This window comes from Pygocentrus nattereri, chromosome 16 (assembly GCF_015220715.1).
Source record: "Pygocentrus nattereri isolate fPygNat1 chromosome 16, fPygNat1.pri, whole genome shotgun sequence".
NCBI lineage: Eukaryota > Metazoa > Chordata > Actinopteri > Characiformes > Serrasalmidae > Pygocentrus > Pygocentrus nattereri.
In genome coordinates, this window is record NC_051226.1 from 10,015,592 (window position 1) to 10,029,452 (window position 13,861).

The window sequence follows — 13,861 nt, forward strand, 5'->3', positions numbered from 1 at the left end:
AGAGAACTTTGGTAAATTCTTTCTTGGCTTTTGTCAAAATAACAGTTAAAAGAACAGGTGATATTCTCAACCTTTTTCCAACAGCTTCACATTTACCTGAGACTGAAAGAATTGCAATTCTACACCTCTGAAACTCTACTTTCTAATGGGGGTTCTGGCAGTGCAGTCAAAGCTTGCCTGGTGGCATTTATTAAACTTTCTGACGTGGTATAAGCTAGGCTAGCAAGCTAGCAAACAAATATGTATCTTTTCTGGCTTTACATTACTTTACCATCACTTTTCAGATCCTTTCTAAAGATTTTGAACATTTGGTTGTTTTTTACCTCCTGGGTTGTCTTCTGGTGCTGAGTGAAATAAACTGAAACAGCTTACTAGCTAAACCTTAGAAAAATGTATGCTGTCTTCTAGACTTTAATTGATAGGCTATATGACTAATTATACAGCAGTTAAAGAAAATGATGAAAATAATGGTGGCATATCACTCAAGTTTCTGTAATAAGTAGTCTGAGTAGTCTGACTAGGTGTAGACCTATGTGGGATAGCTAGCCTGCAAAGCTCTTACTCTACCAACACTTCCACTTCTTCTCTACTCAAGTTTTTGGTTGTTGTTTTTGTTTTTTTGTTAAACTGAAATAGCCTTTCAGCAAAAACCTTAAGAAAATTCATCTCTTTCTTTTTATTAATTGAGAGGCTAAATGTCAAACAAACTAGTATTATATACTGAATACCTGAAAATCCTGTAAAATCACAGGCTTGTTCTTCAGTAACCACAGGATCTTCACTGCACACTGGCTGAGCTATTTTAGGGCATAGAAATGACTAATAAAACTTTGGACCTCCATTGGGCCCTGGCCATCTAAGGGGTAGCCAGACACAGGCCAGCACACATTCCATGCTTGTCCAAGCTTGTCTACGCTAGTTTATGTTGGTCTGGTGCTGGTTTAGCTGGTCATGCTGGTTGACCAGCATACCAGGATCCAAAATACAACATATGCCGATTTTGCTGATGACCAGCATATCAACTTCCATTGTTGCTGACCAGCCTACCAGCACTCAGAATGCAGCATATGTTTGGGTTTTGGTCTATGCTGCTTCTTCTAGAAGGGTACAAAGTTGCATTCTTCTGAACTTTTTACTTTGTTATTTTCTTTGGAAAGCTTTTGTGAGTCTTACTTGAGTCTTAAATAAGCATATTAGATGCTAATTAAGGTTTTGGTTTATAATAATTAGAGAAAAGTACAAAGTGTCCACTCACTGTCCTCCAAAGAGCTGCATGCCAAGAAGAGCAAACACCACGATGAAGAGGAAGAGAAGGAAGAGCAAGCTGATGATGGACTTCATGGAGTTCAGCAGAGAGACTACCAGGTTCCTCAGAGAGTTCCAATACCTACATAAAGGTGTATGCCTTAAGCTTTTTTGGCCCAAATAAGAGATTCTATGCAAGAATTATACAATGGCTTTTATGTTTTTTGTCTATGTGTTCTTTCACTACAATGCCCAGCATGCATTAGGCAAGTACATGTAAATCCCAAATGCTTGCAAATTATTTAAGACATGGTTTTAAGACTAATGGAGAAAACAGAAATGCAGTTATCTACATCATAAGAGGACTGAACTCTGAAGTATAAACATTATTTACGAAAAATTCTTTATTAGAAAGGAACAGTGTACATACTTTGTAACTTTAAAAATTCGAAGCAAACGCAGAGCTCTTAAAACACTGATGCCGAAAGAGGCTCCTGGCTGGATAGCTGCCCACACCACCTCAAATATACTCCCCACGATGACCTGCGCAAACCAGTGGACACAAGATTGCATCAGTATTGACTCAGAGTTCACAGCAACAGAGAGCAACGCGGATAATAGAGGATAAATATGCAGCTAAATGAAAATGAGAAGGGAGGGTTTGTTTAGCCACAGAATGTGGTCGTCCCTCCAGTGCTGTGAAGTGGCTGTAAGTATCATAGTGGCTGCTAAGGCTGCGAATGAGTGGGCCTCCTGGGCTCTTCTGATTCATCCAGCAGTGACTCACCCCAAAGTCAAAGCAGTTGAATGAGGAGTGAAAGTAGTTCCTGGGCCCCAGGCCGTACATCTTCAGAGTCATCTCCGACAGAAACAGACCCAGGAACACAAACTCAGCCAAGTCTAACACGTCAAACAAACACAGGAAAACAGCACTAGATTAGCACAGCTTTCTTTTGTTACTATACTCAGAGATATGAAGTGGATACTTATATACAATATTTTGCACGTACAAGTGCTCATTAGTGCATGACAGTTGTTCAGATGGTATAAAATAAATACATTATCAACTCTGATGTTCAAGGGGAATGCCACCAATTTTTCAAAATTTCTTTAGAATTAAATTAAGATGTAATCAAAGTCATTCAGAGTGGTTTGATGTGAAGCTCTAAAGAAACTTACAGAGTCAGAACTCTTCACAGTGGTGGTGACTGGGTTACTGCCTCTAAAAGCTACATCATATAAAGCTTTTACATTAAATAATTACATATACACTGCCTGATGCCTGAGCTATTGCTTTAGAATATGTTTATGACGAACTTTTGGCCTGTTTTGGCCAAACACACAATGACTATTTACATCTCAACTATTTTATTATGCAGCAACTCTAAAAAAATCTGCAGAATTCTGATTTAATTGGTTTCAAGTGCTTTCAAGTACATGCTTAGCCACAATACTAAGTGGAGGCACCACAAGGTTCCTCTGAGAGTTACATATCGCTGCTGTCAGAAGAAAATCTTGTTTCTCCAAAATAGTAACTTTACAGGAGAAGGAAAAAACATACTTCACTTTCAATGTAAGTCAATGGAACCAGAATTTTTCTCATGTCAATTTGGGGAATTTTCTTTTAGGCTACTCATCACAAAATTTACAAACAATGTAAAGATTAACATATAATTTCAAATTATGTCAAAAACTGAAAAATGCCAAAAATGGAGATACAAGGTTTTCTTCCAACAGCAACAATATGCATACATACCATTACATACACAAAGATCTTAAGCTCTTATGGGTCATGTATGGGAATTGATCAAACAATTCAACTGTGACTTTACCTAAATGTGCACCAATAAAAGGCCAACTGATGAATCAAACACTGCCTTACTTTAAGTAATAACATCAAACGGATAAAAAAGATTCTCAGGGGAAGCTTTGTGAAATTAATTCTCAAAATGAAGATGCTAAAGTGGAAATGTTTAGTTCTGTGTGAGTGAATGAATGTAAAACAAGCTGCAGTACGTACATAGTGCCTGGCTGAGATACTCAGGCTGGTTGTAGTGAACCATGGCCACACACAGTGTGTTCAGACCCACTATGCACAGCACAATCCAGTAGAAGCTTTGGGCCTTCACCATGCGGCGGATGAAGAAACGCACCCTCTTCTCTTTCCGGCGGAAATAAGAGGAGCTGTCGTTCTTACTGCTCTTCAGACTTGCTCGGGCAAAGGGAGATCCAGGAGGTGCTGGGTTGTGAGAAAGCACATACAGGACAGTGCTGAACAGTGGGGAGACTTTGTTGACCAAAAGAAATAAAGTGTGAAAATATAACCCTTTACAAACCATTCGAATGATTTCAATTAGAAATAGAAATAGATGGGTGAAGGTCATTTCCTTTACTGTCCTGCACCATTCATTGCTGATGTGTTCAAACAGCACCAGCAACCTTTAGGAAAAACTCAAACTCCTTGGTAACTCAAAGTAATGTCCTGTTATGATAAACCTGCAGGGGATATATTATTTGTGTTTTATATGGCCATTCTTCAAGATCTGTTTCAGCAAGGTTCAAGCACTTTAAAGCACTATATTGCATAATTTGGTCATTTTGAACAAAGTGGTGGTACAGGGTGCTAACAACTTGCCAAACAAAGTTGTTGTAACTGTAAAAACAGGGATGAATGACAAGAGCTCTTAAAAAGACTTACAACTCTGAGGTTCATAGGAACTATATTGTGGTTAGTAACAATACAGCTTTGTATGCTGGAGATAAAAGTTCACACCCCCACTCTAGCAGTAATACAAGTGCATTTGGCTGCTTTGGAAGTTTAGTCCTGTGATGAACTGGCGACCTGTGCAGGGTGTTTCCTACCTTCCATCCAATGAGCGCTGGGATAGGCAGGAGTGTTGAGTGAAATTCTACCTGACCTGTAGTTGCAGTAATGTAACTGACCTTTCAGTAATAAATATAGTATCATAACCTTGTTAAACCTCAAACTTTATAGTTTTTTTTAGTTATTTCAAATTTCATTTAAAATATTTTGTTGATTTCCTAAGTGAAAATACACTACATTGCCAAATGTATGTGGAAACCTGACCATCACACATCTCATTCTAAAACCATAGGCATTAATATAAATCCCCTCTTTGCGGATATAACAGCTTCCACTCTTTTAGGAAGGCTTTCCACAAGAATGTATTTTTATTTTGTTTTTTCATTAAATCTTTAACCAGGCTAGTCTTTAAGAACAGCTTATTTACAATGGAAATGTTGGAAGAAAAGACCTGGTCTGCAATCAACATTCCAATTCATCCTGAAAGTCTTTAGGGGGTTGAGTTGGGGCTCTGTGCAGGCTAGAGAACTTATTCCACACCAAACTTGTCAAACCATGTCTCATCAGATCTTCCCAAACTGCTGCCACAAAGAGTTTGAGCGGTCTAGTGTTTCAAGGATGCTTCAATTTCACAATAATGGCACTTACAGATGCCTGGGGCTGATCTAGCAGACCACAAATTTTGCAATGACGACTGCATGGCTGTGTGCTTGATTTTATGCACCTGTTGGCAATGGGAATGGCTGAAACACCTGAACGCAATAATTAGGAGTGGAATTATGCACTAAAATTTGCAGTTTGTGCCCTAGAGAGGATGTGTTAACGTATTTTCACTTAGAAAATCTACAAAAGATTTAATTTCACCAAGGATACAACTGTAAATAAGACATACTAAATTAATACAATTTATACAATGGTACAAAAATATGGCACTGTTCTGGTTCAGTTTTCAGCCCAGCATTTTGTAGATTTTGGTTCTGTTTCAGTCTAGAATGTTCATTACGGTGCCTTAGTGCTTCAGGAATTTCCGTCTGCAAGGAGCTCTCTGAAGGACGATCTCAGACCTACTTTTTTAACTCTCAAGTTTGACAGCAACAAAAGACTGCAAAATTGCTCACAGATCAGTAATGTTAAGATGGCATTACACATTTCTGCAGACAGTGACAAAGCAGTTATTTTACATGGAGCCTAGTCCTGTGTGCTTCAGGAGCTCAACACCAATCATTCTCCAAGCTTAGGAACTGTAGTACTGGTCAGAAATATCAAAGGGTAAGTGCTAAGACAGTTCAGGTACCTCCATAGACCCAACACAAAAGCTAGCTAAATTAAAGAAGAGAGAAAGAAATAATTACATCAGGCTCTTAAGTCTGCCAGAGAGCTCTACTCCAGGGTGATGTGAATGGTTTAAAGTTGGAGTGTTATATCACGGCAGAACTAATACATTCTAACTCCCACTCACATCTCTACTCCTGCTTCACTTGCCAGAGCTAATGGGCATATCTGCGCTAATCCGAGACACTTGACACACATTTCACAGTTGAAATGCACAGGAGACCCAGCAGTGTTATTATAAATGCAAAGTCTATCCAGGAAAACAGGGCCTTTTCTAATTAGAGTTGAAAACACTGATGTGAAAATGCTGTTATGACAATTAACTCCATATTATGTCTTCCTGAAAGATTTAATGTCGTTCTGTTTAGACAGACTACCACTCAAAACCTTAAAAGCAATCTTTTCAGTAATATAGAATAAGTGCTGATGCAGATATGCATATGAAATGACTCTAAAATGATGCTATAACATTATGTAACTTTATAGGGTTTAAATAATATGATATTCTGGTTTCTCAGAATGAAAATAATGAACAGTGACTGAAAAAGCAACGCAGCATCGAGAATGAAGTTAATAAAATCAATATAAATGAAAGACTCGCATTTGTAGTGCAGTCATCAAATCTTGAGGCAGATACGTTGACTAGTAATATGAGAACTATAAATAAAGGACCTGAATTTTTGAATAACACGTTTGCTGCTCTCAGAAAATATGGAATACCTTTGGTGTCTTTTCTACATAACTGCATATATTATTACTGAATAAATTATTCATTCATTCATTCATTCACTCATCCATCATCCAAGACGTTTATACTCCTGCACTCTTAAAAAGATGTCTCTTCAAGGGTTCTTTAGTAAAGAAAATGGTTCTGTGTGGAATCATGAACACTCAAAGAACCCTTTGCATGATTAAAGGGTTCTTTGCATCATGAAAGGGTTCTGCAGATTGATGGGGAATGTGTTGTATATGGTTTCATACAGAAGCTTTTTGACAAGGGTTCTACATGGGTGTTGATGTAAAAGCTTGTAACAGTAGAAGAACCCTTTTTGGTGCTATATAGGAAAAGGTTCTTTGCAGAACCATATACAACAATCTGAATTACCACTTCACTATGTAAAGAAACCTTTCATCATGCAACAGGTTGTTTGAGTGTTCATGATTCTGAATAGAACAACTTTTTTTACTAAAGAACCATAATTTTTTTTAAGTGTGTGGGTCAAAGGAGGTGCTAGAGCCCATCCCAGCACTCAAGGGGCAGAAGGCAGGAAACACCCTGGACAGGTCACCAGTCCATCACAGGGCAGACCCACAATCATATACATATACATTCACACCTAGACGCCATTTAGAATCTCCAGCCGACCTGAGGGGTGTACAAAGTTTTCACTTTATATATTAAAATGTCTTAAAATTTACAAGACTATAACTTTAAAGCCTTGTGAGAGACCAACTAACTTCAATTTCCATGTTAAACTACAGAAGCTGAGCTTTCTGATATGTCATATGCAGTATTGTGTGACGTCCATCCCTCTGAAATCCCAGGCCTGATGTCCACTACATATGCAGAGTTATCTATACTGCCTGGACATTAGATTACAGTGGATGAGGAGCATAAGGTAGAGAGATGTCAAAGGATAAGCCTTACCAACAGAAGAGATGTCTGTGAAGCGTTCTTCTCCCTCCTCAGCACTGATTAGGTCATTCTTACCCTTCTTGGCCTTGGCCCTTTTCAGCACTACACAACGAGTAATAGACAATAGACAGCAACAGACAAACAAGACTTAAGAGAAAAAACTTTTTTGTGTTTTCAATAAAATTGTGAGATAGCAGAAGCTAAATGTCTAACTTAAAGGCCAATAATCAAACTGTCAGAGCTTTTCCTTCCCCCAAACGTGCCCGAACCATCAAAGTTTTGTCCTAAGCTTTGCACTGGAGATAAGAGACTAATAAAGCTAACATCCACCAATGAGCATAATGAACTTCATGCCTTTAAACTCTCACAACAGCATCTGTCTGTGGTTGTCTAGAGAGCAACATGCACAATGACTGAAAAGCAAGTCTCTAGGCTGTAGCATTTTTAAAAACTGAACTTTGCACTGAGCACCCACGAAAGAGCCAAATGTCATCTACAGCTGATCAATCAATATCAAGGATGCCTTCTCTCTGGTCATTCATTCAACATGGAGAAAAGGCTAGTTTGGCCGATTTTGAATGCCTGGAGCTGCATGAAACACAGAGTAAAACATCCTGAATGTGAAAGTTTGTTCTGTTTATTATTATACTGCACATGTTAGTTCTGAAACATTCATCAATGGTGTGGGTCTTTTGTGTTCTCTCAAATCACTGTCTAGTTTTGGCTGGCTTGTTAGTGGAATGCCTTAACCCATCCCAAAAACACATTCTGCTTCTTTTAGAGCAGGAGATGTAGTGTGCTGACTTGTCTTAAACCATCTTGAGTTGTCAAGTCATCTCAGATAGACTTGTTTATTTTCGCCAGTGCAAAACTAAGGAAGCAAACTTCAGATGCTCAACTGACTGATCAACTACAAGTGGGGTAAAGAGTAAAAATTTTGTAAATCTGATTTTTGGCTCAAACGCTTCTTCAAAGAGAGAGAGAGAGAGTGAGAGAGAGAGAGTGAGAGAGTGTGTGTGTGTGTGTGTGTGTGTGTGTGTGTGTGTGTGAGACATGTATTTCATTGCTTATGGAACAAAACTTTGTATCTCCGTTTTTGTTGTTTTATATTTTATATATATATATATATATATATATATATATATATATATATATATATATATAAAATATAAAACAACAAAAACGGAGATACAAAAAAAAAATATATATATATATTTTTTTTTTTTATTTTTTTTTTTTTTGCAAAATATGAAAATGAAAAAGATATGTCTCACTTGTTCCTTGTTATCATTGTTTGGTATAGTTAGCATATAAGCCTGGGCTTTAATTTAACTTGTTGCTTCTTCCTTAGAGCTACTGAGCAGTTTTTCCTGTGATTATTGTTTACCTGTGCATCGGACTTGGTTTTGTATCAACGACTCTGCCTTTTTTCCTAGCCCTTTTTTGGACCTGGTTTGCCTTTCTTGTTATTGTTATGTTTATCCCTTTTGTTCCTGGATCATTCTTGATTTGATATTTGCCTGTTTCATGACCATGAGTACTGATCATGTCCAAAACAGAAAGCCTCAATTCCTGACTTTACCTGCAAGTGTCTGGCCAGATTTGTCTTGTTACAGTTACCATTTTGGAGATACAAGCTTTTGTCCTGAAAGTGATATTATACTGTGCTGTTCAAAAATGTTGGGCACCTGAGAACATTATATGTACAAAGCTATTTTATAGAGCAATAAGTGGTTATTTACTCAGAAAGAACACTAATATTAGAATAAATGCAACTAATATCAATATATTAAGTAGTCATTTTAAATAAATCACTATTCATTTAACCATTTCAAGACACCTCCTCAAAAAAGCCATGTATTATTTGTAGTTATGCTATGATACCTATCTTAGCTCTATCAATGTTTCATTAAACAAAAGCAGGTGGGCTGCTAATGGAATTAAACAAATCCATGACATGCAATGACTGGAGGTGTAGAACAGAAATCAAGAATCTAACCAGCACCCTTTAACTAGCTCACAAGATATCAACTTTTTTGAAAACAACAAATTCTTGTCACTTTGCACCTTTTTTTATTAATTGTTTACAATAACATTATGTAGTTTTGTACTGGAAAAAGCCCACTTCCCACTGCAACAAACATCACTGCCAAGTTATATTATGTTAAAAGCATGTATAACCGGTGCATTCAAAGGTTCATTAAACCAGTTCATTGGCTTGAATCGTGCACTCAGTGATGGCTTCAGCAATGAATTCAAGAGGCCATTTGTTGTCCATGCCATCTTGTTTTCTTAACAAAACAGCTAATTCCTCATAGCCCGCTCATTACATAAGTGGCACGAGTTCAGAGCAACTGAGATAGATAGATAGATAGATAGATAGATAGATAGATAGATAGATAGATAGATAGATAGATAGATAGATAGATAGATAGATAGATAGATAGATAGATAGATAGATAGATAGATAGATAGATGTGTGCACACAGCAAGCCATACCTCACTGAATCATCAGCCATTAGCACTCAGGAGATGCTGAGTAACTTCACATGCATGATTGAGCACCAATCCGAGCCTTGCATTACTCTCTCCCTCTCTCCCTCTCTCCCTCTCTCCCTCTCTCCCTCTCTCCCTACCCGTTCAACATGGCTAATTACAGTCTTTGAGGAGTGGTTGTCAATCACGTTTTTCATTATCCATTTTCATGTCTCACAGCAGCCTCTTAAGGTCTACTGTGCATTGAAGAAACTGGCTGATGCCATTAGCAATTCCTGCTGCTCGTGGCTATAAGTCTCACTGAAGGGCTGTAGGATAAAGACAAATCTACAGACCGTCTATATTTATAGATCTTTCATTTCATCTCCTTAAGCAGCTCCCTGTACTGGTATGTTGTAGCAGTGTAGCTGGGAGGCATCTCACACTGCGCTGTTCTCCATGGTGTGTGTGTGTGTGTGTGTGTGTGTGTGTGTGTGTGTGTGTGTGTGTGATGCTAATCCAATTAACCCTGTTGTCTTAATCCTTATAATTACTTCTGGCATCTACGCCAGGCGTAATTGACAGAGATTATGGGCCTTGATAAGGCAGAACTACTGGGAGCAGGAAGTTAAGCACATGTCAATGAATGTGATGAAGAGAGAGCAGAACACAGTTATAAAGAGAGTGGGGGGCAGAGGAAGGAGAGAGACAAAGAGAGGGAGAGGCAGATGGAGAGAGAGAGATAAAGAGAGGGAGACAGAGAGACAGAGACAGAGAGAGAGAGAGAGAGAGAGAGAGAGAAAAGAGGAAGGGACGAAGAGAGTTAGGGAGGGAGAGAGGCTGAGGGAAGAGAGAAAGAGAGATGGAGGTAGAAGGGGAGAAAGGGGGAGAGAGAAGAGAGAAATCGGGTAAGAGGTAGGGGAGAAAGAGGGGGGAAAGAAATAAAGAGGGAGAGAGAGCAAAAGATATGAGAGAGAGAAACAGAAAAGAAAGAAAGCAAGATTGAGAGAAGGAGAAACAAAAAAAAACAAAGAAAGAAAGAGGGAGAAAGAAAGAGGAGAGTGAAAGACAGGTAGAAAAGAATGTCAAAAAAAGAAAGAAAGAAAGAAAGAAAGAAAGAAAGAAAGAAAGAAAGAAAAGTGGCCTAGAGGGAGGAAGGCAAAGAGAGTGGGAGAAAGGGAAGAGGGAAAGAGATATAATAGAGAGAAAAGAAAGAAAGCAGGATAATAGAGAGACCGAGAGAGTCACAGAGGGGAGAAAGAGCAAAAGGGAGTGAGTGAGGGGGAGAGAGACAGAATGAGAGGAATAAAAACAGAAACAAAGAAAGAAAGAAACAAAGAAAAACAAAGAGAAACGAAAGAAAGAAAGAAAGAAAGAAAGAAAGAAAGAAAGAAAGAAAGAAAGAAAGAAAGAAAGAAAGAAAGAAAGAAAAAGACAGCAAAAGATGGAGGGAGGCAAAGAGAGGGAAAGAGGCAAGAGAAGGAGAAGAGAGATGTACATGGCAAACACAGAAAAAGATATAGAGAGACAGGATGAGAGAGACAGAATGACAGAGAGAGAGAAAGAAAAAAGACAAGCAGAGCAAGAGAGGAAAAGAGGCAAAGAGAGGTAGAGAGGGGAAGAAAGAGAGAAACAGAGAACGAGCAAAGCATACAGAGTTAAAGAAGACCACTTGGTGGAAATTTTCAGCACTCAGGCCCTCAGTGCAGCATTCAGCACTTCACATATACAGTTTCTGTATTTCCATTCCATTCATTCAATATTAGGCGCATTCTTCCCAGGTGAAAAGATCAAACCACATCCACGTTTGATCTAAAAACAAATGCTACTGATCGATTTGTGCTCCCATACAGAGCAAAATCATGTTTATGGATGAAGGTTTATGGAGTGAGAGGTCATACCTCTGTACACTGGGCTGGTTTACTATAGGCTGGTATGGTAAACCAGCCCTAAGTGTCCTAACTCTTTTCACCTGGGTTGTTCTGCTTCCTCTTGTACCACGCACCATCCAGTGGAGATTTCTCCTCTGCGTTCTGATCCTCCTCCGCTAGTAGCACCTCCTCTGAAACAGCAGAACAGGGTGCAGGTCAGCCACTCACACATCACAATAAGTCCTCCACACAGCAGACTAGGGTTTGATTCCTATACACCTATAGGAGTCCATGGAGATGACTCCTAACATCCTCCTATTATAGCATTTATAAAGAAGCTACTGAGTTTTGGTGCTACCAACAATATTTTTCACATGACCACTGTATATGAAGATATTTGTGAAACATCTACCATATACACCAAAATACACTATTTCCAAAAGTATTTGCTCATCTGCCTTCACACACATATGAACTTGAGCGACATCCCATTCCTAATCCATAGGGTTTAATATGATGTCGGCCCACCCTTTGCAGCTGGAACAGCTTCACCTCTTCTGGGAAGGCTTTCCACAAGGTTTAGGAGTGTGTTTATGGGAATTTTTGACCTTTCTTCTAGAAGCGCATTTGTGAGGTCAGACACTGATGTTGGACAAGAAGGCCTGGCTCGCAGTCTCCGCTCTATTTCATCCCAAGGGTGTTCTATCAGGTTGAGGTCAGGACTCATATTCAGTGAGGTTTTGGCAAAGCCAGGTTAGCAAGATTAGCTTGTTAAGTGGTTTATTCTGGGCTAAATATCGCCACAACTGAACAAAGCTGGAGACAGAATCTTTCAATCACAAACTGCTCTAGTGGTTCTTCTTCCATCAACTGCCAGCTGCAAAAATGGTAGTGAAAACAGCAGTAAAGTTTCTCAGATCACAGGACAGTTCGTTGATCCGCAAGTATACAAAAGTCCATTAAGAGTGTTTATCGATTCATATGACTAGGTTTCTTCAGACTCTGACCAGGCTCAGTTTCTGCTTTTATGTACACATATTTGTCTACAATCTTCATTACTTGCCTGATCCTACTGCTATGAAGATACTAGTATGTTCCAACATTTTTGTTGCTAGGAAGCCTAGAATTTAGTCCATCTGTTTATGGATTGCCAGACGTTTTGCATGTATTTCATGCAAGGGTATGGGGTTTAGGAATATTGTGGATACACAAGAGACTTCACTGATGCTAATAAATCCACTGGTTATGGGCTAACTGATACATCAGTCAGACTCTGACAGGATCGATGGAGGTCAAATAAGTGAGTATGAGAACTGTCTTACCTGCTTTACAGATCCACTCCAGGTAACCGGTGAGCTCTCTCTCAATCTGCTGTTGCCTCCGTAGCTTCAAGAACTCCTGTCTCTTCTCCACACGCTCTCTCTCTTTGGCAAACTCTCTGAGAGCACACACATAGACAGGCACACAAAGGGTAATGGACATCAGGCTAGCATAAAGAACAAAATCACTTTTAGTACAAGCAGAGTATTCACACAGGAAAATAAAACAGGATGTGGTTAACTGTTAGGCCTAATCCCATTTCAGCCCTTTGCTCCTAGCACTTAGCCCTCACCCCTCTGTTTTGCATGTTCATGCCTGGGAGTAGGGTGTTCTGATATTTAAGACAGATGGGTAGAGTGAAATGTAGCATCAATTATGAATGAGTTAAAATGGAGGATTTGAGCAAACTCAGCTTATAAATGCTTGAACATTTTAAATGTAAAACAATACATTAATTTTCTGAATAAAGAACAGCATAAAACATTTGAACACTGCTGTTGTATTTTTAAGAGTTTTTGAATTCAGGTTATAGAAGTTGAAAACAGCGCGAACATCCAACGCTCACCAAACAATCAGCACTCAGTAGCTGCAATGCCAGCATTCTGCTGCCCAAAACCCATTTGCTGTATAAAAAAGGAAATATATAGGTAAGCTTACTTTGCTTTTTAAGTGAAAAACATCTTTGTATTTTCTAAAATTAAATGAAAGTTCTGAGCAAGTGATAAGAAACTATGTTAACTTTCCCATTCACCACCATTCATTGAGGACTCGCTCACAGGAACCCTCTGGCATTTTGCAGTCATGTTTTTGATATAATGGGGGAAATACAAAGGGGCCAGACTCCTCATCAACCAGCTCTGTTATTACTGCCAAAGCCATGGTACATACCTGACAAAGCTACCTGCTTTACTCCATTTAATGTGCAAGGTAACTTGATTGTAACCATTTCCACTAGTTACCTTGTAATTCAAATGAGATAGTGAGATTCTAGGAACAAATGTACACTAAAAAAAACCCCACAGGTTTTGGAACTTCAGTTAACCAGATAGCACCACATGGAAACATTCCAGTTCGGTTTTCCTATATACCAAAATACACTTCCAAAACGATTTCCAAAAGTATTCACTCGTCTGCCTTCACACACATATGAACTTGAGT

General features: G+C 38.8%; 1 protein-coding gene across 18 annotated transcripts in view; it reads right to left on the reverse strand.

Annotated features, from left to right (window-relative positions):
- cacna1bb (calcium channel, voltage-dependent, N type, alpha 1B subunit, b) overlaps positions 1–13,861 on the reverse strand; it is a 227,883-nt gene that overhangs the window by 87,937 nt on the left and 126,085 nt on the right. For 12 of the 18 annotated variants that reach the window (XM_037545898.1, XM_037545896.1, XM_037545895.1 and 9 more), the window contains exons 8-14: positions 12,706–12,821; positions 11,485–11,574; positions 7,050–7,139; positions 3,266–3,484; positions 2,033–2,145; positions 1,676–1,788; positions 1,256–1,387 (exon numbers count right to left, since the gene is read on the reverse strand). In XM_037545898.1, the coding sequence (XP_037401795.1) occupies positions 1,256–1,387; positions 1,676–1,788; positions 2,033–2,145; positions 3,266–3,484; positions 7,050–7,139; positions 11,485–11,574; positions 12,706–12,821 (873 nt within the window). The remainder of the gene's footprint in view (positions 1–1,255; positions 1,388–1,675; positions 1,789–2,032; positions 2,146–3,265; positions 3,485–7,049; positions 7,140–11,484; positions 11,575–12,705; positions 12,822–13,861) is intronic. The other 6 variants (XM_037545905.1, XM_037545894.1, XM_037545901.1 and 3 more) reach the window with 1 other exon arrangement.